At 48.4% G+C, this 26317-nt stretch overlaps 1 protein-coding gene across 1 annotated transcript; it reads left to right on the forward strand.

Annotated features, from left to right (window-relative positions):
- Window positions 1–225: 225 nt before the first annotated feature.
- LOC310762193 (alkaline phosphatase-like) lies at window positions 226–24679 on the forward strand. The gene is made up of 11 exons (XM_083612870.1): window positions 226–690; window positions 4883–4999; window positions 10261–10376; window positions 11458–11632; window positions 12933–13105; window positions 14044–14169; window positions 14681–14750; window positions 17380–17514; window positions 19954–20145; window positions 22368–22484; window positions 24132–24679. The coding sequence occupies exons 1-11, from the start codon at window positions 618–620 to the stop codon at window positions 24431–24433; spliced, it is 1596 nt and encodes a 531-aa protein (XP_083468996.1). The 5' UTR covers window positions 226–617; the 3' UTR covers window positions 24434–24679.
- Window positions 24680–26317: the final 1638 nt, after the last annotated feature.

The following is a 26317-nucleotide window of genomic DNA, read 5'->3' on the forward strand; positions in this document are numbered from 1 at the left end:
GCAATTTCCAGTCGTCAGCAGCCCAGACCAGATCTGCCCAGTTCTATGGAAGGAAGCAGGACTCGGTTTTTCCATGCGTGTTGACTTCCCAAAGTGTCCTTGCCACTCAGTTCAGCGGAAGCAGCTAAGGAGGCAGGCATGAGCTTTGCAGTGACCTCTGGGGCAGCCGTTGTGTCTTAGAGGACCCTAACCGCCTGACTCTCCACTGCCCGGGCCCACAGGAGGAAGACTCCCTATCTCTTTGCAGAAACCTGCAAGTGACTGCGTGGTCTCCTCAGCAGGGCCATAGCCTTTGATTTCCTTCCGGAGCTGGTGTTCAGAAGAGGTGTCAGGGAGGAGCCTTGGAGCCTACAGATAGGCTGGCCAATTCAGCAGAAAAATGCTCTCCCCACTGCAGACTTGAAAGGCTGTGATGAAACTGTGTTGTGGGCAGTTACCGGTACTTCTCTCGGGACAGGGGATGGGACGTCATCATCATTTCCTTTCCCACCCCTCCCAGCCTTTTGGCCCCGTGCCCCCCTGGGTCCAAAGGTGAGAGGAGGAGCATAAAAACCCCAGAGCCTCAGAAGCTGCGGTCTTTCATCAGGGACTCTGTCCATCCTTGGCTTGGCTGCAGGATGAAGCCCCTGGCTGCCCTGAGGATCCAGGCTCTCTTTTGCTTCTGTGCCTGCCTCTCTGCCACATCCTTAGGTGAGAAACAAAGCTATCTGTTGTTTCACAGCTTGGGAGAAGGTCTTCTGGACCCAAATCGGCCACCAGCCCAAGTTTCTGGAAAAGAGTGTTGTTGTTTTCGGAGAGAGAGAGAGAGAAAGAGAGAGAGAGAGAATATAGGAAGCTGCCTTATACAATTTCAGACCTGTAGGTCCTTCTAGATCAGTGTTGTTGGCACTGACTGGCAGCAGCTTGCCAGGATTTCAGCCAGGGAGTCTTTTCTGACCCTAACTGGAGAAGCCAGGGATTGAACCGGAGACCTTCTACATGCAAGGCAGACACTCTGCCACTGTGTTACGGCCCTCCTCTGCTTCACTTGGAGATAAACTTCATCTAAGTCAGTGGGTGCTTGATCTGACGAGAGCAGAGAGTCTTCTGTAGACATTCAAAGTCCAACCAAGGCTGTTCTGTAATATAAGGATTCAAGCTGACTTTGTTTTCTGCACAGCAGTGATGCTCTGGCTGGGATGGAGGGGAGTGTGCCATGTTCTGGGGTGCTGCATGCCTGCTTTTAGGGATCCCGACTTCTAACTCCCCGAGCAAAGGAACCAGCTTCTGCTTTCAATAACAGCCCAAGGAAATTACGCTTCTGGGCTTGTGCAGAGTGTTTCCCCAGGAACTGACTTCTCTTAAAAAATAAAGCAAGCTTTAGGGGTCCTAGCTTCTGCTGGTTTTATACAGTTTGTCCTGTTGCATTTGAATGTCTGAGGACTTGATGTTGTTTTTAATAGTGCTTATTACTGCTTTGCCGTTTGTACGCTTGGAAGGATTTGGGTCCTGCTCCCCAGGGAGCTGTTAGGGCAGGTCAGCCACTGCAAGAGCAGGATACCTTATGGGATGGGCCTTTGGCCTGATCCAGCTGCAAGGCCATCTAGCATTCTTAAGGAAAGGTAGGGATGTTGCTTACGAGAAGAACAGGAGCACAGGTCCAAATTCAGAGGTACGACTTGATCGACACGGTTTCTTAGTTTGCAGAAAGTCTGTGTCCCGCTTTGCTCTGTTGCCAGCCTTTGCTAAGCAGGGAGGGTGAGGGCAGGCAAGTATTTTGAGCGTTCTTCAAAACAGAGGAAAGTTGTGTTAGTCCAAATCATAAAGCAAGAATGTAAAACCCAGCCCATATAATAATAATAATAATAATCTTAAAATGGGCTGAGATCAGCAGGTGAACTCACAAGGTTCTCCCTACTCTGGGTTTTACTTTTGCAGAATTTGTGCTGTTTCTTTCTCAGAGAAATTGCACAGAGCGTGTCCTGGAAACAAATTGCCCACTTCCTTCCAGTTGGTATCTTATGGTCCGGTCTGGTCTTGCTTAAAGAGGATGTTGGGCAAGATTTGCAAGGCATTGCTGCTGCAGCTGAGAGCAGAGGCTACCGTTGTCACTCTCCCTGCACCTCCGCTGAGATGGTTCCTGTGTTATCTTCTGCAAATATCCACAAGAGGGTTGTGGAACAAACTGGGCCAAACGAGACTGTGCAGGAAATAGCTGCTTCCAACACAATGCAAAGTTGCAAAGAATGGCGGTGCAGCTGACCCTCAAGAAAGGAAGTGTGTGGTGAGGGGACCAGCAGTCTGAGAGGACAACCCTGGTTGAGCCTCCTGCACTTTGACCGGGGCTCAGTTTGGGGGAAGCAAAATGTCATGGATGTGCAATGAGTGGATTCCTTATGTCCTTATGCACGCTGATCTGCTTCAGGTTCTGGGGACGTTGGCACAAACAAGGCCGGCCCAAAGTTGGTAGGTGGGAGGTCATAGGCAAAGAACTGGAATTGGGGGCGGGGGGCACCTGGCTGCATAGAAAAGGGATTGTGGGCAAGCAGAGCTTCCCTTGCTCATTCATGCTCCCCCATTTGTTGTTATTTAGTCGTGTCCGACTCTTTGTGACCCCCTGGACCAGAGCACGCCAGGCACTCCTGTCTTCCACTGCCTCCTGCAGTTTGGTCAAACTCATGCTGGTAGCTTCGAGAACACTGTCCAACCATCTCAACCTCTCTCGTCCCCTTCTCCTTGTGCCCTCCATCTTCCCCAACATCAGGGTCTTTTCCAGGGAGTCTTCTCTTCTCATGAGGTGGCCAAAGTACTGGAGCCTCAGCTTCACGATCTGTCCTTCCTGTGAGCACTCAGGGCTGATTTCCTTCAGAATGGATACGTTTGATCTTCTTGCAGTCCATGGGACTCTCAAGAGTCTCCTCCAGCACCATAGTTTGGCTCAGTTTTCCATGCCAGCTGCACCAGGAAGGTAGGCAGAGTAGCAAGACTTCCTGAGGGATCATAGTGTGGGATCTGAAATCTGGTGTGTGTATGTGTGTGTGTGTGTTTGTGTGTAGGAAAAGAAAGGGAAGGAATATGATTCTCTCTCTCCCCGCCCCCAAACTTTCTTTATGGATGATGAAGTTTTAATAACTCTCGTTTTAATTATTGGGTATTCAACATGGTTTTATTGCATTTTAGGCTGCTATCTGTCCTTCGGTGAGGGAGAATGGGACAGAAATTGTCATTAAAAATAAATAAGTTATGCCCACACTCCCCTCCCCTGGATGAATGAGTCTGTGCATATCAGGCACTTTTTATAAACAACAAATGAGGATGCTCTGCCTATTTGATTCCTTTGCCTATCGCACAGCTCTCCTAAGCGAAGAGGCTCAATCAGTTACAAGGCAAACCCCTGATCAATGGGTGATTAATGAGCATGCAAAGGTTGTGAATGGGCAGGGTCTGGTTTGCTAGGAACCAGGCGGTTGATGCCTGTGATCTTTGCTCTTTGTGAGGTCAGGTCCCAACTGGATCTGTTGATCCCATGCAGCCTTGCTGATAAGAATTCCCTGGGCAATTCACAAGCCCCCACCCTCCAAACACAGGAAGCAAAGGCTGATGGGGCAATTTTAGAATCTCATTTCCTAAGGCTTCACAAGAACATCAGGTCACAAAGATGGTGGTAGCCTTCCTTCCTTCTGAGTTCCTGGCATCTGGTGATAGACTGCCAACATCTGTGGAAGGTCGCTATCATACTCTAGCCACCGCTAGCTCACCGCTGTCCCAGTTAGTGGCTGAGTGAGGAATGTCAATTGGGGTGCTCTGGTCTTTGAAGAGGCCATTTCCTTTGGGGAAATTGCCTCAGGGGGCTTATCATGTCCTTGTCAAGTGAGCTGCTCCTTCCCAAATGTATACACAGCTCCAAGCTTCAAAGAGGGGAGAGGAGCAGCAGATTTTTGCAATCTTTTGTGATGCTCACTGCAAGGCCAAAATTTGGTGCCCTCAAAGGAATCTTCTCCATTATGGATCTTCTCAGTTTTGTGCCTCCTGGGCTTCGCACCCTGGTGGTGGAATTGCCCTCGCCACCCTAAACCCGGTGCTGGGGGAGAGGCATATCCTTGGTGTCAAGGTGCCAAGGAGATAAGGCTCATGGAGGGTTGAGTTGAAGTGTGGGATTTGGGAAGCAAAAACATGTGGGCAGGAGCTGGAGAGGAATAGAGACATTTCTGAAAGAGTCTTCCCTAAGAGCCCTTGCGCTACTTCAAGTCCACTTGATTGGTTCCCTGCTCCACTTTCAGCTTCAAAATTTCTTAAGAAATAATAATAATAATAATAATAATAATAATAATAATAATAATAATTTATTTATACCCCGCCCACCTGGCTGAGTTTCCCTAGCCACTCTGGGCGGCTCCCAGTCAAGTGTTAAAAAAAATACAGCATTAAATATTAAAAACTTCCCTAAAGAGGGCTGCCTTCAGATGTCTTTTAAAGATAAGATAGCTGCTTATTTCCTTCACATCTGGTGGGAGGGCATTCCACAGGGCGGGCGCCACTACAGAGAATGCCCTCTGTCTGGTTCCCTGTAACCTCGCTTCTCGCAGTGAGGGAACCGCCAGAAGGCCCTCGGAGCAGGACCTCAGTGTCCGGGCTGAACGATGGGGGTGGAGACGCTCCTTCAGATTCCACAGTTGAATGCCTTAGGCCAGGCCTGAGGAACCTGTGCCCAGATGTGAGGGGATCTAACTCAGCCAGAATGGCAATGGCCAGGGGTGGTGGCAGCTGGAGTCTAAGAATATCTGGAGATCCACAACGTGCTTCATCCCTGTGTTAGGCAGAAGCTGAGTTTTCACTCAGACCAGCCAATCCAAAACACAAAGGCATACAGAGCAGTAACTTTCTCCTCCCCTGGTTCTTCTAGAAGAGGAAAAGGACCCAGAATATTGGAACATGAAAGCCAAGCAGACCCTGGAATCAGCACTCAAGCTGAAACCCATGAACCACCGAGCAAAGAACGTCATTCTCTTCCTAGGAGACGGTGAGTTTGTACATGGGTGTACAAGCCTGCGCACCCAGAGTGGGTCTTGGGGCAGATTTATAGGTGCACACTGTTGGGATACTGCCAGGGAGACAAAGGCCATCACTGCCTCCACGTCGACTCCGGACGTCCACCGATCTCCCGTAGATACAGTATCAGCAATTAGCGACATGAGCTCCAGAAAATAGCTTCCCACATTCCTGGGCTGATGCACGCTCTATCAGCAGAATTCACACAGCGAAAGATGCACAGCAGGAGAGCATTTTTCCAAGTTTATTCAGCGTTGGTCAGAACAAAGAAAAACATGACTGCCTGCTTGTGTGTTCAAGCACAGAGAGAAACGAAAGCAATAGAAAACATAAACATCCTGTGAACAGGAAATACGCAGACTCTGTGACTCACATAGCCTGCTCCCTTTTAAGGTGGAACGGAAATATCCTAACTATGGGGCGTGGGTGGGTCTCCAAATCTGTGAAGCAAAAGCTAGTACAGTTAGAGTTTTGGACTAAGACCCAGGAGACCAGAGTTCCAATCCCCACTCGGCCATGAAGCTCCCTGAGTGATCTTTGCCGAATCACTGCCTCTCCCCTGAGCCTACCTCACAAGGTTGCTGTGAGGATAAAAGGGGGAGAAGTGTGAATGCCACACTGAGCTCCTCAGAGGTAGGAGAGAAATGTAATAATAAGGCCAAATGCAAACATTTGAATTTTGGATCTTTTCCCAGTCCATATCTACACATTGCCACCAGAACCAGCCATGCTAACTTGGGTAGCAGCAGACCACTCTAGCCATCCTGACCCAATTAAAGCAGACCTAACTAGGAAACGTGCACATCCTTTTTTTGTCCATCTTAGGCCAGTCCCACTGCCATCTCTGGGACTTGCTTTTGAATAGACCTACCTAGGATTGCTCTGCAAATCCCACCCACACATTCCTTTCTTTAAAACAAAATTTAAAAATTTCTTCCAGTAGCCAGCTAAGTTTGTTATTGGTAGGAGCTTTCGTGTGCATGCACACTTCTTCAGATACACTTCAAAGTGTTGGTGCTGACCTTTAAAGCCCTAAACGGCCTCGGCCCAGTATACCTGAAGGAGTGTCTCCATCCCCATCATTCTGCCCAGACACTGAGGTCCAGTGCCGAGGGCCTTCTGGCGGTTCCCTTGCTGCGAGAAGTGAGGTTACAGGGAACCAGGCAGAGGGCCTTCTCGGTAGTGGCACCTGCCCTGGGAACACCCTCCCACCAGATATCAAAGAGAAAAATAACTAACAAACTTTTAGAAGACATCTGAAGGCAGCCCTGTTTAGGGAAGCTTTTAATGTTTAATAGGTTATTGTATTTTAGTGTTTTGTTGGAAGCCGCTCAGAGTGGCTGGGGAAACCCAGCCAGATGGGCGGGGTATAAATAAATTATTATTATTATTATTATTATTATTATTATTATTATTATTATTATTACTCTTCTTCAGATACACATATTCTTCAGGTATGAGCTTTCGTGTGCATGCACAGTTCTGTGTATCTGAAGAAGTGTGCATGCACACGAAAGCTCATACCAATAACAAACTTAGTTGGTCTCTAAGGAATTTATTTTATTTTATTTTTACTGGAAGGAATTTAATTTATTTTGTTTTGTTTCAACTATGGCAGACCAACACAGCTACCTACCTGTAACTATTCCTTTCTTTGATCGCAAGGTGCAGAGAGGGCTCTGGCCCTTTCGTTGTAGAAGGAGGCATTTCAAAAGGTGCAACTTTGCAGGACAAGTTACAACAGCTGCTAAAAATCCCCCTTGCACACAACTGTTAAGTTTACAGGAGCCACATTCTAGTTTGCATCTGCTGACCAGACACCCTTCAGCATTTCTCTGATGATTATTATTCCATTAATAATAATTTTACTATTTACACCCCTCCCATCTGACTGGGTTGCTCCAGTCTCTGGGCAGCTTCCAACATATATAGAAACATAACAAAACATTAAACACTAAAAAAAAAGCTTCCCTAAACAGGACTGCCTTCAGATGGTTTGGGGGTCAAATATCCTCCAATATTTCTCTGATGACAATAGGGAAAAGCAGGACATTCTAGGATCAAATCAGAAACCAGGACAGCTTCTGTAAATCTGGGACTGTCCCTGGAAAATAGGGACACTTGGAAGGTCTGCTGCCACCCCAATTTCTCTCTCTCTCTCTCTCTCTCTCTCTCTCTCTCTCTCTCACACACACACACACACACACACACACACACACACACACACACAATTCTACTATATATTCTTCAAAGTTGTTTGTCCGTTTGCTGTGCACCTGGACACTTCTTTAGCTGTTGTAACCAAACCATGTGCAATGCTCCCTGAGTTCAAGGAGCAAGTTTCCATCTCTGTTTGGACACAGTTGGACCCCGCTTTGAGTCAAAAAGGCACTCCGAACCTTTTGCTCAGCCAGAGAGCATTTGCCTTTGCATGTGGAAGATGCCGGGGTGGCATCTCCAGGTGGAGTTCGGAGAGACTCCCTGCCCGAAACCTTGGAAAGCTGCTGCCAGCCAGTGCAGACAACACTGAGCTAGATGGAGCAAGGGTCTGACTTGGTATAAGGCAGCCTCTTGTGTCCCTGTGATTCCAGACCCTGGCCTAGTGCTTGAGTTCCAAAGGGAGCATTTCCCTGGTCTCTGCTCCCTCTGGCTCAGCACCGGCAGCGAAGGTCCGCCTGGCAGGGGTCCAGCCGTCTCTCTCTCCTCTCTAAGGTGAGGCCCAGCCTCCCTCCTGCCGCTCTCCAGCTCCCCTTCATGAAGCTGATTTACACCCTTTGGCCGCTGCCTCTGGCGCCGTCAGAGAGCCGTCTCCGCATAACTCAACCCAGAGTTTGCGCAAAGTGGATTTTGGCAGGCGGAGGAGCAGCCGCAGACCTCGCCAAGACCCACTCATCATCATCCCTCGCAGGTGGGAGTCTCTTTGGGTCACTGCAGGCCATTGACTGCCAGGTCATTCCGCCCTCTGGCAGCTTATCTTAGATGGCAGGATGGGGGAGACTCCTGGATTGGAGGAGGGAGGCGAGGAGAGCCAAGCGCTGCGGAGACCTAAAGCTCCCAGTGGCCCATGCGCTTCCATGCAGAAGCGAAAGGCTGTGCAGAGGGCACTGATTCCTGCACATTTCTTGTAGGGAAGCATGTAACCCCCAACTTCTTCTGCATGCCTCCAGGTTATCTGAGGCCATCACAGGAGTATCCCAAGAGGCTGGCCCCTCCAGAACCTCTTTTCCAGGGACAGTCCTGGATTTACAGAAGCCGTCCTGGTTTCTCTTTTGATCCCGGAGTGTCCCGCTTTCCCTTAGGACGTCCCTTTTCTTATCAGAGTTATGCAACCCCTGAGCCAAGGAGATAAGTAACTATGCAACCTTTAGAAGACATACAAAGGCAGCCCTGTTTAGGGAGCTTTTTAATGTGTAATGTTTTATAAGGTTTTTATATATGTTAGAAGTCGCCCAGAGTGGCTGGGGCAACACAGTCAGATGGGGGGGCATAAATATTATTATTATTATTATTATTATTATTATTATTATTATAATACAGGACATCCCTATTTTCATCAGAGAGATGTTGAAGGGCATTCCCCTCTACCCACGTGGGGGTTGGTGGGTGGAGAATGAGACATTTATTGAGCTGTTTAAAAAAATAAAAAAATAAAGTACAGATTTCAATGTCCAGCGGTTTGACAAAACTCTCAGCGACAAAAAGACACGTAGTGAATTTTCTTCAATTAAATGCACCAGTCATGATGTTTTAAGACAGTTTTTACTTGCTGGAAAACCACAAAAGTGGAATCCACGGCCCTATAAGTTGCACAGGCTTATTATAGAGGTGTTTCCTTGTCTTAGCTCTGCACGTACAGTAGAAATTAATCCCTGCAATAAGGAAAAGGTACCTAAGCAGCAGTGTTATCAGAAGAGCAAAAGTAATATCACAGACACGGGCTTCGAGGAGGAGTGAGGCCCTAGAGTCATCTGTCAGTGTCAGCAAATTCCTTCACACGTCTTGCCAGACATCTTGACTCTTACGACATCCTTGCAGCCAGGAGTCTCTTCACACTTACGTTTACTGCCCTGTGAGCTATCTTTCAATGTATTCAATCTGTAGGTTTATATGTCACAGCTGCCGATGTGACCCTTAGTATTTCACCAAGTGCTTCAAGGATTTCACATGTATTCTTGTAACCCTTAACACCAACCCTGTAATGTGGGCCAGGATTATCCCATTGACTCCCACATTTCTGCGATTGAGGGTGTCTTGCCTAAAGTCACCTAGCGGGTTCATAGCACAGGTGAGATCTGGAAAAGGGAATTGCTGATCCTTAGCTCAGCCTCTTAGTGGCGATGCTTTTATTTAAAAAGAAATAAGAAACTGAGTCTGGCTCTCAATCCATTTACCCTTGCATTTAACACAGTGCCTGGTTCTGCTAAAACCAATTCATTTTTATGCTTGGCACTCACTGCTACAAACCACATCAAAGTCACAAAAATCATAGAACTGTAGAGTTGGAAGGGACCCCAAGGGTCATCTAGTTCAACCCCCTGCAATACAGAAATCTCAGCTAAAGCATCCCTGACAGATGGCCATCCAGCCTCTGCTTAAAAACCTCCAAGGGAGTCCACCACCTTCCGAAGGAGATAGTAAATAATGGACCAGCTAAACAAGACCATGGTCTTGCTTCATGCAATAGTGTTTATTTATACCATCAGGGCTGCAAGCTTTGATTAGTAGATTAAGTTGCAGTTGATTAACTGGCGGAGGCTAGTGTCATTAAGGAGGGTGAAAGTTAATGATGTGCTTCTTTCTCTTCAGAGTTATTGAACACTTGCATGTGCTTCTGTAACAGGGGGAAATATGAAATATGTCCCTTTCTTTCCGGCAAGGACAAAGGCCACATTCGCTCCATACATTTAAAGCACCGTAGTACCATTTTTGCGCCCTTAGCAAACTATAGCTCCCAGGATCCTCTGGGAGAAACCATGGCTAGGACAAAGGCCACATTCGCTCCATACATTTAAAGCACCGTAGTACCATTTTTGCGCCCTTAGCAAACTATAGCTCCCAGGATCCTCTGGGAGAAACCACGACTGCTTAAACGGGTACCAAAATAGTAGGAAGTAGGCCCTGTGGAAGAATGTGCCTCCTATTGATCTCTCCAAAGGCAGGCGCTGAACCTGCTCCACCCGTTTGTTTAGCCCCTTGACAACTCTTCTAATGACCCTCCTTCTGCCCTTTCAGGCATGGGGGTGCCCACCATCACAGCCGCCCGAATCTACAAGGGCCAGCTGGCAGGAGGCTCCGGGGAAGAGAGCGTGCTGGCGATGGAGAGATTCCCCTACGTCGCCTTGTCCAAGGTGGGATCCTGTGCCAAGGAAGAGAGTGCCGCTGCACACTGCTGTGTTCGCCCTCAGCCAGTTCCCTAGGAGGGCCCAGTCTGCCTATTTTCCAAGGCCTCCTTCCCATCAAGCCTTTACCTGGGATTTTCTCCCAGGTAAGTGTGCCTAGGAATTGCAGCCTTAGCTCACAGAATCATAGGGCTGCCGAGTTGGAAGGGACCCCATGGGTCATCTAGCCCAGCCCTCTGCAATGCAGGAATCTCAGCTCAAGCATCCCTGACAGATGGCCGTCTAGCCTCTGCTTAAAAGCCTCCAAGGTAGGAGAGTCCACCTCCTTCCAAGGTCACACCTGGAGTGTGACCACACCCTGACCACACCTGGAGTCCTGTGTCCAGTTCTGGGCTCCACAATTTAAAGAGGATGTTGACAAGCTGGAAGGTGGGCAGAGGAGGGCGACCAAGATGGTCAGGAAACCAAGCCTGATGAGGAACGGTTGAAGCAGCTGGGTATGTTTAGCCTGGAAAAGAGCAGACTGGGAGGAGATATGCTAGTCATCTTCAAATATCTAAAGGGCTGTCCCATGAAAGAGGGAAGGAGCTTGTTTTCTCCTGCTCCAAAGGGTTTGACTCGAATCCATGGCTTCAAGTTATAAGAGAGGAGATTCCGCCTAAACATCAGGAAGAACCTTCTGACAGTAATAACTGTTAAACATTGGAAGAGACTCCCACAAGAGCTGGTGGGTTTTCCTCCCATGACATTTTTAAAGCAGAGGTTGGATGGCCACCTGTCCAATCTAGTTGAGATTCCTGCATTGCAGGGGGTGGGACTAGATGACCTTCGAGGTCCCTTCCAACTCTGATTCTATGATCCAATGAACAGTCATGGAGCATCCTGGGAATTGTAGTTTGTTAAAGGTGCTGGCCTAATTGAGCTGCAATTCCCAGCACCCTTAACAAAGTCATATCCTCCTGGACAGCTGCTAAGCATCCCTTTCCTGTAACATTTCTCAGGATGAGCTCCTGGCCCCTTGCTACACAGCCGCCTGCTGTCTTGTGCCAGGCCTCCCTGAATCGCAGCATCTCTCCATTTCTATCGGCAGACGTACAATGTGGACCGGCAGGTGCCTGACAGCGCTGGAACCGCCACTGCCTACCTGTGCGGGGTGAAGGCCAATGCTAAAACCCTGGGCCTGAGTGCTCGTGCCACCCTGGGCCAATGCAACACCACCTTTGGCAACGAAGTCCACTCTGTGCTGCATCGGGCAACATTGTCAGGTAGGAGCTGAGGGAAAGAGGGAGACATTGTGGGTCGGATGGGGGGGGGCATTGACAAAGATCAGCCTTTCTCCAGGGCTGGAAGCTTCTTCTCCATGTAGCAGTAGTTATTATTATTATTATTATTATTATTATTATTATTATTATTGATATTATTATTCCCTGCCCATCTGGGGCAAAATAAAAGCCACTCTGGGCGGCTCCCAACAGAATATTCAAAACACCATAAAACATGGGGGAGAGAAATTTGATTTGATTTCCTACAGGAACCGAAAAGCAACTGCCCTCTAAAACCTGCATTTCTCTGAATTTTGCAATGTAGTTCTTCACGCAGAAAAGCGTGTATATTATTGGAAAGCAGGCATAAACTCCTCCCTGCTGGAATGCTGGTCCAACTCGCTGCTTATTTAGCTTTCCCATTTCCATGCCTTTCCCAATGACCCTCTTATGAAGGAGACAGATGACAAGAAGGCATGTTGGGTCACACGGCAGGACTACTCCCTGCCGCTTTAAACCCCTCAAAGGTTATCTCTCCTCGGTGTCTGACTGTCAGGAGTGCGTGCAGGAGCCAGACCCTGTGACCAGTAGGGCTTTGCAGGACTGGGGCCTTCCTAAGTTAGTTCTGGAGAGGCAAGGCGTGGCCACACAGGTGAGGCCGAATGGTAACTCACAGCACCTGGTGGCAAGAGCTGGGAAGGGATATAAGGTCAGCATTTCCCTTCGGCTCTTTGCCACAGCAACATGTTTCTTGCCTTGCTGTGTTTGGCTCCTTGACCCTTTGCTTCCTGACCCTTGGCTTCTTGACTCCTGGCTCTCTGACTCTTCGACTCTTGGCTTCCTGACTCCTGGACTCCCGTTCCTGCTCGCACCCTGCCATCTTGCCCCAGTCCCGACGTCCCCAGCCGGGCCTTCGATCACCCGTGAACCGGATCATGACACTGACCCAATGCATGCTGGCATGCCAATGGATACATCGCTCTTTCCAAAATGGCAGTTTAGAAGTGTAAAATTGTAGAGTTGGAAGGGACCCGTAGAGTCATCTAGTGCAACCCCCTGCAATGCAGGCATCTCAGCTACAGCATCCATGACAGATGGCCATCCGACCTCTGCTGATCAGCCTCCAAGGACGGAGAGTCCACCACCTCCCGAGGGAGACGGCTCTGCTGTTGAGGTGGGGTGAAGCACAAGAGACGGCGCCCCAACCGGCAGCAGTGGGAATGGTGGGGAGGGTGGAGGGGGACCCCCATTCCTATTCCCCTCTTTCCAAGCCTGCCTCCCACATGCCCTCTCCTCCTCACAGGGAAGTCTGTGGGGATCGTGACCACCACCCGTGTGCAGCATGCCTCTCCGGCAGCCGCCTATGCCCACTCGGCCAGCCGCGAGTGGTACGGCGACGTCAACATGTCGAAGGAGGCCGCCAGCCAAGGCTGCAAGGACATCGCCTACCAGCTGGTGCACAACACAGACATCAACGTGAGTGGCTGCACGTGCGTAGAGCTGCTCCAGGCAGGCCGGGGAGACCCATTCAGGGGCCTAGCCGGAGGAATGATGGAATCATAGAATTGTATAGCTGGAAGGGTTCATGTCATAATAATAATGATGATGATGATGATGATGATGATGATGAAATATATTGGGAGTCAAGAGTGGATTTCATGCTCTTTATTCATCTCATAGTGGTGAGGAGGAATAGAAGTTTCCCCAGAATGTCTGCTTTGTATACATTATTTACACAATGGGCCCCACGTGATTGGCTAATTCCGGGATTCTCCTGTAGGCCAATCAGGCTGAGGGTTCACTTCCACCTGGAGCTGGATTGGGTGCTCCTGTGGACCAATCAGACTGCTGCATTTTGGATCCTATTCAACTCAGTACATAACAAATAATAATTTCTTATTTGTACCCCGCCCATCTGGCTGTGTTTCCCCAGTCACTCTGGGCAGCTTCCAACAAAGATTTAAAATACCGGTACATCAAAATGTCACACATTAAAAACATCCCTAAACAGGGCTGCCTTCTAAATGTCAGGTAGTTTTTTATCTCTTTGATATCTGATGGGAGGGCGTTCCACAGGGCGGGCGCCACTACCGAGAAGGCCCTTCTCCAACCCCCTGCAATGCGGGATGAAAATTCTGAAGAAAAATAACTCTGTGACTATGAAATGCAGTAGAGGTATGAGATGGTCAGAACCCTTCGAACTTGAAGTATGGGAAGTCCCCTTAAAAAATTTATAATTTGGCAGAATATTTGGATTATTTGATATGTATATGTATAATCTGGAATAGCTAATGTGATTTGATTGGATTGTTAGAATGGAAAATTTAATAAAAATGAATTTTTAAAAAAGAAAAAGAAAAATAACTCTGGTGAGGTGGCGATGAACAGTGACATTGCCTTCTTCACATTGGCAGGTGATTCTCGGAGGAGGGCGGAAATTCATGATGCCTAGGAACATGAGCGACCCAGAGCATCCGAAACAGAATGGGACCAGGAAGGATGGCCTGAACCTCATTGAAATGTGGTTGAGCAACAGGATGGTAATGGGAGTTGGGGAAGGGCTGGGAGTCCAGCGGGATGGAGTGGGGGGCAGGGGGCAGGGGGAGAAAACCCTGGTTGTGGCTTAGAGAAAACATTCACTCCTCCTCTCCTCAAACTCTTTCCATTTCAAGCCTGTAACCAAGAACTACTGCCTGCTTTCTTCTTCCTCCCTCCCAATCTCGTTTTCCTTTTGTGCTGTTCCTTTTAGATTTTAAGCCTGAAGGCAGAATCTGTCTTATTGCTGAGCTTTGTAAGCCACTCTGGGAGCTTTTGTTGGGCTGAAGAATAGGGCAAACATGCTTTAAATGTTAATCATAACAACAATGGAAATATATCCATTTATTGTACCTGTTTAATGCAGCCTCCCCTGCCCTCTAGATGTTCTGGACTGCAGCTCATATCAGTGGGAGTTGTAGTTCAAGACATTAAGAGGGCACCGGGTGCAGGAAGGCTGGTGTAGTGAATATGCTGTTGATTCCTGGCGTTTATGAACCCAATATTTATTTCTAGGGAGCTCAGTATGTCTGGAATAAAACAGGCCTGGCCTCCGTCAATGAAAACACTACCAACCATCTTATGGGTAAGAGTACTATGGGGGTTTCCTGTTTCTCTCCTACTGGTCAGAGGAAGGGGGCAAACTTTTCCTGATTCCTGACACCCCGCAAGGGAATGTGAACTGTGCAGGGAGAGATTGTGTTTGGGCACAGATAAACAGCAGACAAGATGAGCCACGAAGTTGGAATCTAGACACATATTAAAAAAACACTGCGGAAAATATATTGAAGTTGCCATTAGCTCACCATTGCCATCTAGTGTCACATTTGTATAATGCACATGAAACACACTTAAAACATTATATTTGCAGCTGCATAGCTGAGTCCTAATTGAGTGTACTCTGCCTTTATTCAGCACATAGCTGTCAACTTTTCCCTTTTCTTGCGAGGAATCCTATTCGGAATAAGGGAATTTCCCTTTAAAAATGGGAAATGTTGACAGCTATGATTCAGCATTTTATGCCCCATTGCCCCTTAGGAACATTACTTTTCAAATGTTTTAAATATTTGATGTTTTATTATGTTTTTATATGTGCTGGAAGCCGCTTAGAGTGGCCGGGGAATCTCAGCCAGATGGGCAGGGTATACAGTCGTACCTTGTTTTGCGACCGGGATCCATTCCGGAGTCCCGGCGGCTAGCCGAAATGGACGCAGGGCAAAGCGCGGCACCTGCGCAAGCGCGCAGAGCGTTTTGCGCTTCTGCGCATGCACAAAGCATGATTTAGTGCTTCTGCGCATGCGTGAGCGGCAAACCCGGAAGTAACTCGTTCCGGTACTTCCGGGTTTGCCATAGACGTTCGCCAGAATGGACACTAGACAGGACGGATGTTCATAGAGGTATTACTGTAAATGATAATCTCATCATCATTAATTAATTAAATAATTAATATTATCATTATTATTACTTTAGGGTTTCACACCCCCAAAGTTATTTGTAGGAAGCAAAAGGTGAGTCATAGGAGAAATGATAGATAAAACTTTGCATGGTATGGAGAAAGTGGGGGGGGGGCTTTTATCCCTTTCCCATAATATGGGGACTCTTGGACAATGAAGCTGAATGTTGGAATTAATAATAATAATAATAATAATTAATAATAACAAACAACAACAACAACAACTTGTATCCCGCCCATCTGACTGTGTTGCCCCAGCCACTCTGAGCAGCTTCCAGCACATATAAAAGCATAACAAAACATTAAACATTAAAAACTTCCCTATACAGGGCTGCCTTCTGTATAGTTCTTTATCTCCTTAACATCTGATAGGAGGGCGTTCTACAGGGCGGGCACCACCACCGAGAAGGCCTGGTTCCATGTAACCTCACCTCTTGCAGCGAGTGAATCGCCAGAAGGCCCTCGGAGCTGGACCTCAGTCCACAACCCATAGGGCTTGTCCACTCTCCCACTTGTCCTGTGCTGAGAGCACTAAATCAAAACAAACACCAGTCTGGAGAAAACCCAATAGGCATTTGCTACGATTCAGCGGTAAACAGCAGGTTTCCCTGGGGGGAAATGGTGGGACAAGCCGAATCTTGATTGAGCCCATAGTTGAACTATGGAACTCCCTGCCACAAGATGCGGTTATGGCCGCTAACTCAGATGGTTTCAAAAGCGGATTAGTCAGATTCATGCAGGGTAAGGCTATCAATGGCTCCTAGCCACAAGGGAAATGTCCAAGCCCACTGTTGGAGGCAGAAATCTGCCTAAATGTCAGTAGCTGGGAATCGCAAGGGTGGAGAGAACTGCTGTTTGTGCTCAGGTCCTGCCTGCAGGCTTCCCAAAGGTGTCCTTTCATTAATTTCACACTCAATCAACATTAAACTGAAATTTCCTCAAGGCAGGGAATCATCTCTTTCTCTCTCTCTCTCTGCACTTGTTACTCTGCCTAATAAATTTCTCTCTGCAGCTGCCATCCCCATTAACGCCCACACTCAAAAAGAACAAAAACCGCAGAGCAATTTTTCCAACCTAATTCATGGGCAGTAGTAGCCAGGGGGGAGGAGAAGCCATGGACCATATCAAAGGGGCTGCCCCATCCCTAATGTAAAATAATAGCAATAGTATTAATATTAATAATATTAATAGTTTGCATTTTTTTTAAATTTATTAAATTTGCATACTACTCTCCATCTGAAAATACCAGGGTGAAGGAGCCCAGGAAAGGAGTGCTAGCTTGGTCATACGACTATGGGTGTTTTGTGGGTTTTGTGGGTGTTTGGCCCTTTCATGGGGAATTTTGTGGGTGCTCAGGCAACCAGGGCCCCAGGGAGTTGGCACCTATGGCCCAGGGTGACAAATGCACTGTGTGTGTGTGTGTGTGTGTGTATTCTTAAAACGGTGAGCAACAATCACCTTCTCCTAGCCCATGATTTGAGGGTTTCCAGGAACATTGTATTTCACCCATCAAAACGCCTGGGTAAACAGGAATGTTTTCAGATTCCTCCCAAGACTCGATCATGAGAGAGACAGTTTCTCTTCACCCAGGGAAGGAATTGCACAAACGGGGAGCCACCACCGAAAAGGCCCCGGCAGGAGCAAATGCCAACTGGGCCCACGCACCAATCTGAATAGCCAATGATTATGAAAACGTAATGTTCCCTCGTCTCAGTCAGGCTCCTGCCACGGCGACGCTCACTTTCTCTGATCCAATCACTAGGTCTCTTTGAGCCGCACGACATGGCATATGAGCTGGATCGTGACAACAACACGGACCCCTCCATTGTGGAGATGACGGAGAAGGCTATACGGATCCTGCGCAGGAACCCCAACGGCTTCTTCCTCTTTGTGGAAGATGAGTATCCTCATTCTCCGCTTCTCCCATCTTGAAAGGGGCAGCAGAGAACCCCGGGGATGATATGGCGACTACTGTGCTCTGTGAGGGAACCTGCACTGGCTCCCATCTGAACTGAGGAGGGACTGGCAGGCCTCATGTTGGCTAGCGCAGCGAACCTGCGCAACTCTGGCTTGCAGCTTGAGGCTGACGTGACTGGGTGGTCCTCCGAAGAAACAAAATGGTTCCCTCCGCTTAGAAAATGAGCACTTCAGGCAGGGTATGCTAGAGACAGGAGCTGCTGTAGCACCCTGCTTGTGGTTAAGGCTTAGCTGGAATGAAATATTCAACGCAGCAATAGAGAAATTAAAATAATAATTTATTTGTCAGACAAATAAATGAGAGACACAGTGGTATATGGTTACCAAAGCTCTGCCCACTCCAGCCCTGATGGCCAGCACTTATATTTCCTCAGCCCAGCCCCCTTGCTCCTCCTTTGGCTGCCTCTGTCCAATCAGCCTGGTTGAAATTCCTATTGGCTGTTTGCTAGAACCAATCATAAAAGATACACCCATTTCCTATTACCTTTTATGGGAGACAAAGAGCTATATTTCCTTCTATCTATAAATGGCAAACAAGTAGCCATATATCTTACATTTGCCTCAACAAGGCACCTTAATTACCAGATCACCTCTTGCCCTTCTTGCCCTGTTGCCCTCCAAAACAGATGGTTAATGGTTTTAAATTTTTATCTTAAACAGAGGTCAGAGATCTTGGGTTCACATTCTCACACACCATCAATGAAAGATCTCCTTCTTTGGAGGTCTTTAAGCAGAGGCTTGACAACCATATGTCAGGAGTGCTCTGATGGTGTTTCCTGCTTGGCAGGGGGTTGGACTCGATGGCCCTTGTGGTCTCTTCCAACTCTATGATTCTATGATTCTATGAAATAAGAATCTAACATAAGAATCTAACATTTCTTACTTTCTAAATCCTTTGCATAATTACATTTAAGCCAATATATTTCATACATAACATATATAGATTTTTAGAAGCAAAGGCCTTTTCAAAGTAAAAAGGAACTTAGTAAAAACACTTTCCAGAAGCAACCCTCCTTTCCTGGCCAGCTGCTTTTCCCATTAGCTCTTGCCCTTTAACCTGTGGCTCAAGTCTCTAATGGGAGACACATGGTATTATATTTTGTTAAACAATGAATCCTACTATTTACCAACTCTTAATTAGTGCTTTTGCAGCTTGATTGTATTCTGTAGGGTCAGTAACCTAGTAACCTTTGCTCTCAGCCTGTAATTCCCTTTTTACAACTTTGAGAATTTTGGCTCCTGCTATAAATAAATCAGGGGGGCCTTTGTCCAGGAGGATAAACATCTGCCAGTCTTTTAGCCAGCTGGTCTTCTGCCTGGCATAAAAACATCTTTAAGCTCATTTTTAAAATACAGGCCTTGATCAGATGCCTCACTGCCAATCTGTGGGCACTTTTTTCGAATTTTGAGAGAGTGCTGGGGCAGGCAGTCACAAAATGGCTGCCATGGAGGGCCTGTGGAATAGTATAAAGTGGCAGCTGTGAGGCAGGGCAGAACACAAGATAGCCGCCATGCAGAGCAGGTGCCATAGCACAAGATGGCTGCCATACAGAGCAGGTGGCATAGCACAAGATGGCCGCCATACAGAGCAGGTGGTATAGCACAAGATGGCTGCCATACAGAACAAGTGGCATAGCACAAGATGGCCACCATACAGAACAAGTGGCATAGCACAAGATGGCTGCCATACAGAGCAGGTGGCATAGCACAAGATGGCCGCCATACAGAACAAGTGGCATAGCACAAGATGGCTGCCATACAGAGCAGGTGGCATAGCACAAGATGGCTGCCATACACAGCAGGTGGCATAGCACAAGATGGCCGCCATATAGAGCATGTGTCAGAACACAAGATGGCAGCCAAACAGAACAGAACATGTGGCAGAACACAAAACTAGAGAGACAACCAGCCTGGCCACCTTATGCTTACTATGGGATGTCAGATATTTCCTGCTGGTCCTGTAATACAGAGTTCACACCCTGCTGCTCCTGCTGCCTAATAGCAACAGGGAACATTGTTTGGTACCAGGAAAAATATACCACACCGTTCTCATTCCACTTCATAGGTTACCTGCACATTTTACCTCATAACTTTCTTTCTGGGAGGGCTAGAGGCTCACTTTTTAAAAATGAACGCTCAGAGACCGGGTCACCTGCTCTGGGTGGGGCAGCACTGGAAGCCTTGACGGGTGCCTGGGTGCCCATGAGCGCTGGCATGGCGACACCTGGGCTAGAACCTTTCTCCCTGACACCCTACTTTTCATGTTTGGGGGAATGTTCGGTCATGAGCCTGAAACAGTGTGGTTGGTGTCCCTTGCGGGGAGAAAAAGGTCTTGATATGTTGCCTTTTTCTCCTTTACGAGGCAGGATTGACCACGGGCATCACAAGGGCAGAGCCAAGCTGGCCCTGAGCGAGACTGTGATGATGGACCGGGCCGTGGAGAGAGCCGTGGAGCTGACCGACGCCTCAGAGACTCTCATGGTGGTCACAGCTGACCACTCGCACGTCTTCACCTTAGGCGGCAACACACCACGGGGCAACAACATCTTTGGTGAGAATAAGTTTCCAGGCTCTTTGAAGAGCGAGACTTTGCTCCCTATCTCAGAGGCAAGGGGCAATAGAGAGAAGCTTTCCCACCTCTTCTGGAAGTCTTAGTCTCAAAATACTCCGAGCCACCAGGCTGAGAATTCATGGAATTCAACGGATTGAGGCTGAATCCTGACAAGACAGAAATATTGTTCTTGGGCGATAGGGGGCGGGCTGGTGGGTGATCCTGAATGGGGTAACTGTACCCCCGAAGGACCAGGTGCGCAGCCTGGGAATCATTTTGGACTCACAGCTGTCCATGGAGGAGCAGGTCAATTCTGTGTCCAGGGCAGCTGTCTACCAACCCCATCTGGTACGCAGGATGAGGCCCTCCCTGCCCGCAGACTGTCTGGCCAGAGTGGTGCATGTTCTGGTTATCTCCCGCTTGGACGACTGCCATGCGCTCTACATCGGGCTACCTTTGAAGGTGACCCGGAAGCTGCAACTAATCCAGAATGTGGCAGCTAGACTAGTGACTGGGAGTGGCTGCCGAGACCATATAACACCAGTCCTGAAAGATCTTCATTGGCTCCCAGTACGTTTCTGAGCACAATTCAAAGTGTTGGTGCTGACCTTTAAAGCCCTTAACGGCCTCGGTGCTGTATACCTGAAGGAGCATCTCCACCTGCATTGTTCTGCCTGGACACTGATGTCCAGCTCCGAGGACCTTCTGGTGGTTCCCTCACTGCGAGAAGTGAGGTTACAGGGAACCAGGCAAAGGGCCTTCTCGGTAGTGGCGCCCGCGCTGTGGAACGCCCTCTTAGCAGATGTCAAGGCAATAAACAACTATTTTACTTTTAAAAGACAACTGAAGGTGGCCCGGTTTAGGGAAGTTTTTAATGTTTGATGTTTTACTGTGTTTTTAATATTCGGTTGGAAGCCGCCCAGAGTGGCTCGGGAAACCTAGCCAGATGGGCGGGGTATAAATAATAAATTATTATTAATTATTATAGAATCGTAGAACTGTAGAGTTGGAAGGTACCCCAGGGTCATCTAGTCCCCCTGCAATGCAAGAATTCTCGTGGGTGTGAAGTGCACTAGGAATCACATCGCTTCTGAGAAACAGAACTGCCCTTTTTGAAACTTGAAAGCAAATTTCTAGCCAATATGATTTTCCAGGAGGGGGAAAAAATCCCAGAAGGACACAGTTTCTGTTAAACCTTTTCAGCTAATGGCTTGTGTAAGGGACTGGATTTTAGCACACAGATAAAAACATAAGGAAGGAGGTGAAAGGCCCCCCTAGCACAATTCCCAGGGTAGTTTGAGAATCGTAGAATCATAGAAGTGTAGGGACCCCCAGGGGTCATCTAGTCCAACCCCCTGCAATGCAGGAATCTCAACTAAAGTTTCCATGACAGATGGCCATCCAACCTCCGAGGAAGGAGAGTCCACCACCTCCCATGGCAATCTGTTCCATAGTTAAATGGCTTTTAGCGTTAAAAAATTCTTCTCAGTGTTTAATCAGAATCTCCCTTCCCTAGAGCAGGAGAAAACAATAAGCCCCTCTTCACAAGGAACTTGGGGGATTGTAGCTCTATGAGGGGGAGTAGGGGTATCCTAACAACTTAGCACCCTTAATGAACTACAGGTCCCAGAATTCCATGGGGGAAGCCACCATGGCTGTTTAATGCGGTTCGAATCCCTGCGACGGGGTGAGCTCCCGTTGCTCGGTCCCTGCTCCTGCCAACCTAGCAGTTCAAAAGCACACCAAAAAGTGCAAGTAGATTAATAGATACCACTCCGGCGGGAAGGTAAACGGCGTTTCCGTGCACTGCTCTGGTTCACAACCCCAGAGTCATCTGCAACTGGACCTAACGGTCAGGGATCCCTTTACCTTTTCCTCAGATCTGGAAGCCTCTCCTTCTGTGGACGGAGAGTTGACTAAGATTAGCTAAACCAGGATATTTGCATTTTTTAAAAAAAATGGTGAGGGACAAACAGATAAATCAGGTGCTCTCCAGGTCTTTTGGATTACAACTCCCATTAACCCAACATCATACAGCTGTTGGTAATTGTAGTTCAAAACATCTGGAGGGCACCTGGTTTGGGGTGGGGGCTGAAATAAATGCACATTTATTTATCCGGCCAGCCTGAGACCCTCCTCCCACTGATTCCACTCTGCTGTAAGTGTGTCTGACTCTGGTCAGGTCAGAGACAGCACTGAGCATCGTCTGTGTTTCTCCACAGGCCTGGCACCCAAGCAAGCAAAAGACAAGCGGGCATTCACCAGTATCCTCTATGGGAACGGACCTGGGTACAAGCTCAGGAATGGCAGCCGCCCAGATGTCAGCTCCGATGCTATCGGTATGCAGAACTTTTGGATGCGGAGCTCAGCAGAACCACCTCCGCTTATGGACTGGGGGGCTGCAAAAAGGGGGGGTGCCGATGAAAGCAGGGGTGTGCAAGGCGGGTGTGCAAGGATAGGAAGGGTGGTAGTGTCATAGCAGGGCAGAAGCTGAAAAAGGTTCCTAGAAGTTAAGACATGTGGGATGGGGAAGATGCAACTGGTTAACATGGGAGTGGTCTGTGTGCGAGGGGAGATGCGACAAAGGAGGGGGGAGAAGTGAAAACAGGTGCAGAATAGGAGAAGCTGGGACTCTTTCTCGATTGGGAAGACAAGAAAAGGGTTTGGTAGCAAGTTGAAAATGCAGGTGAGAGCAGATTCCGCCCGCCAGTATACAAAGAGAAAACATGGATCCCACTTCTGACACCAGTGTTACAGAGGTTGTACGCCACCCCCAATCTCTGTTGAGCAGCGCACAAGATTCCAGGGGATTCCAGTTGTCTACCTGTAGTCGTGTTTCCATTGGGAATTCAGGCACGTCAGAGACTGTAGTGTTTTAAGATATATGGTTTATTTTACACCTATATACACCTGGAGGGGGTGTGGAACATTATACCACAAGGGTGTCTCTCAATGCCCCTCTCATAGCTTCAGCAAGCTTGGGTCCAAAGCAGCAGTCAGTCATGGCTCCTGGTCTCTCGGTGCAGCCTCTTTCACCCACGAAGTTCTGCTCACGTCCTTTTTCCCTTCCTAGAAACTCCTTTAGATTTCAAAAAGGGCACATTTTTCTGTGACAGAACCAGGGGGGAAGGAAAGTTTGTTATGCCTCAGTACCTGGCTCACCGTTGTTCCTTAATGGCTCTGCACTTAGCTAGCCTGGTCAGGCTGGTTTGCAGAAGCTAGTCCTGGGTTTCCCAAACTTGGGTCTCCAGCTGTTTTTGGACTACAATGCCCATCATCCCTAGCTAGCAGGACCAGTGTTATATCCGCATTTGCCAACACCATTTCTTGCATTGGCTGAGTGTGGATTCAAACATGGATCATTCTATTGCACCTTCCCTCAAATCCTGGGCCTACGAGCCCTTCCCTGTGAGGACTGACCCACAGCCTGAGTTTCTGCAAGCAACCATCCCTGCCCCTAGAGCAGCCATCAATGCTTACTGTTTTGAATTCCATTTGCGCTGTTATTTTCCTTAGCAGGTCGTGCAAAGAATGCTTTTGATAGGGTAGGGGGCACTGGGGATGAGCTTATGCAACCCAGGGGCTGGTGGCCCACAGAAATTTGGGTGCCACTACAGTGGCATACCGTGGGGGTGCTGGAGGGCCGTTGCCCCGTGTGCATTTTCCAAGGGGGTGTAACCAGACACCCCCACTATAGCTCCCTCATCGAGGGAAGCTGCAGCCGGGCTGGCCTTCGGGGCTGGGGCATGGGCACGTCAGGTGCTCAGATGAATGAGCTCCATCAGCCCTGACCCCGCGAGGTGTTGCGGCCAAGGGAGCTTGTTTCTCCTTTGGCGCATGGGGGTACTGCGGTGGGCTCCTTCACCCTCCATGCCCCACTCCCGATAAGCCCCATCTCAGTGCCCCCTGGGTGCCATGGGCTCACGCAGTGCCACCGAGCCACTGTCCAAAAGTCTAGACTGACCTCCTGCCTCTCGCCCATCCAGAGGACAAGGACTACCGGCAGCAGGCAGCTGTGCCCCTGGAAATCGAGACCCACGGCGGAGAGGACGTGGCCATCATGGCACAGGGACCCATGGCCCATCTCTTCCACGGCATCCAGGAGCAGAACTACATCGCCCATGTCCTGGCCTATGCAGGCTGCATCAAGCCATATGACAGGCACCCTGACTGCCCTGAGCAGGTCCGGACTGAAGGTTTTGGATCACCTGGCCTGGGTGTCTCACATCGCCCCTCCTCACTACCCCTCTTTGCTCTCTGGGCGTGCCTTTTCTTGCTGATGATGTGACACTGAAAGACACACACAGACACACACACACACGCACACACTACTGGAAAGCTCATTTTCAAAAGACCTCTGGGCATCACCTGGGAGGTCCTAGAAAATCCTTGGCTTCCCCGGACATTCCCAAAGGGACATCAGTCTTGTTCATTCATTTGTTTCGCTTCATTGCATACAACTGTATATTAATGGATGGTGATGCTCTCATTAGCCTCAGCTTTCAAAGAATAAAGCATGATGTTGTTTTCTTTACACCTGTAATATTATTATTATTATTTATTATTATCAATACCTTTATTGTCAATGTACAACCTGTGTACAAGGAAAATAACCAAGCCTCCCTCTCCCCCACACAAGCACTCAATCTCATTGCACTCTGTGTGCTTGTCGCACAACACACCAACCACTACTGCCCTTTCCTGTCACAGTACAGTGGTACCTCTGGTTGCGAACAGGATCCGTTCCTGAGACCCGTTTGCAACCTGAAAAGAATGTAACACTCGTCTGCGTGTGCGCAGGTCACAATTTGCTGCTTCTGCGCATGCGTGTGACGTCATTTTGCGTGTCTGCACATGCGCGAGCGGCGTAACCCGGAAGTAACCTGTTCTGTTACTTCCGGGTTGCCACAGGACGCAACCTGAAGCAAACGTAACATGAGGTATGACTGTATTCCCTCTGAGGATCCTTTTTCCTGTGAACACCGTGTGGGACTGTGTCTTGATTATTTTTTAACAGCGTTATGCAGTTCAGAACCTGAGAGCATATACTCTTGGCTCTCCTCAGCTCTACCACCTGTCAGAACGAACTCTCCTGACAGAAATCCCCCTCACAGACCCCATGAATCGCTCTTATACAGTCTCTCACTCCCCTTGTTATGTACTGAGTTGAATAGTATCCAAAATGCAGCAGTCTGATTGGTCCTAGAACAATAGGATTCAGAATGCAGCAGTCTGATTGGTCCTAGAACAATAGGATTCAGAATGCAGCAGTCTGATTGGTCCTATAACAATAGGATCCAGAATGCAGCAGTCTTATTGGTCCACAGGAGCCACCCAATCCAGCTCCAGGTGGAAGTGAATCTGCAACCTGATTGGCCTACAGGAGAATCCCGGAATTAGCCAATCACGTGGGGCCCATTGTGTAAATAATGTATATAAAGCTGACATTCTGGGGGAACTTCCATTCCTCCTCACCACTATGAGCTGAATAAAGAGCATGAAATCCATTCTCGAGTATATTTCAGCCCTCAACTGCCTCCCTTGGAACTCTGGCCAATCAGGAGCTCTTGCTAGTTAACTGTTTGCTGGCAGGGGGAAAAACAACAACACTCTGTGACTCAACCTGCTCAGTAAACAAACTTTTCTGTTGGGGGGGGGGGGTCAAAGTCAATTTCAAAGATTAAAGAACCTTAAGAAGGGAAAGTGGGGGTGGGGCAAGGGAGAGGCTTGAAATGGCTGGCCCACCGTTTCTGTCAAGACAAGATGGGGGAGAATCTTAAAAGTTTGGAAGGAGGAAAGACAAGTTACCTTGGTAAATAGGAGCTGTTCAAGATATTAAAGGGACCCCTGACCATTAGGTCCAGTCATGGCCGACTCTGGGGTTGCGGCGCTCATCTCGCTTTATTGGCCGAGGGAGCCGGCGTACAGCTCCCGGGTCATGTGGCCAGCATGACTAAGCTGCTTCTGGCAAACCAAAGCAGCGCACGGAAACGCCGTTTACCTTCCCACCGGAGCGGGACCTATTTATCTCCTTGCACTTTGACGTGCTTTCGGACTTCTAGGTTCAAGATATTAGGAGCATCTATAACAGAAGGCACAGGAAGGAAGCGGCCTGGGTGAAAGCAGGAAAGTGAGACAAAAGTTTAGGCAGAGCCCAAAAAGAGTGAGAAGA

This window comes from Podarcis filfolensis (genome assembly GCF_964270895.1).
Source record: "Podarcis filfolensis genome assembly, chromosome: 5".
Classification (NCBI taxonomy): Eukaryota; Metazoa; Chordata; class Lepidosauria; order Squamata; family Lacertidae; genus Podarcis; species Podarcis filfolensis.

Bases quoted from the DNA above. Each gene is read 5' to 3' on its own strand.
- LOC310762193 (XM_083612870.1), top strand. From the start codon at position 618: ATGAAGCCCCTGGCTGCCCTGAGGATCCAGGCTCTCTTTTGCTTCTGT. The intron at 691-4,882 runs GTGAGAAACAAA...TGGTTCTTCTAG, and splicing joins CCTCTCTGCCACATCCTTAG to AAGAGGAAAAGGACCCAGAA. The intron at 5,000-10,260 runs GTGAGTTTGTAC...CTGCCCTTTCAG, and splicing joins CATTCTCTTCCTAGGAGACG to GCATGGGGGTGCCCACCATC.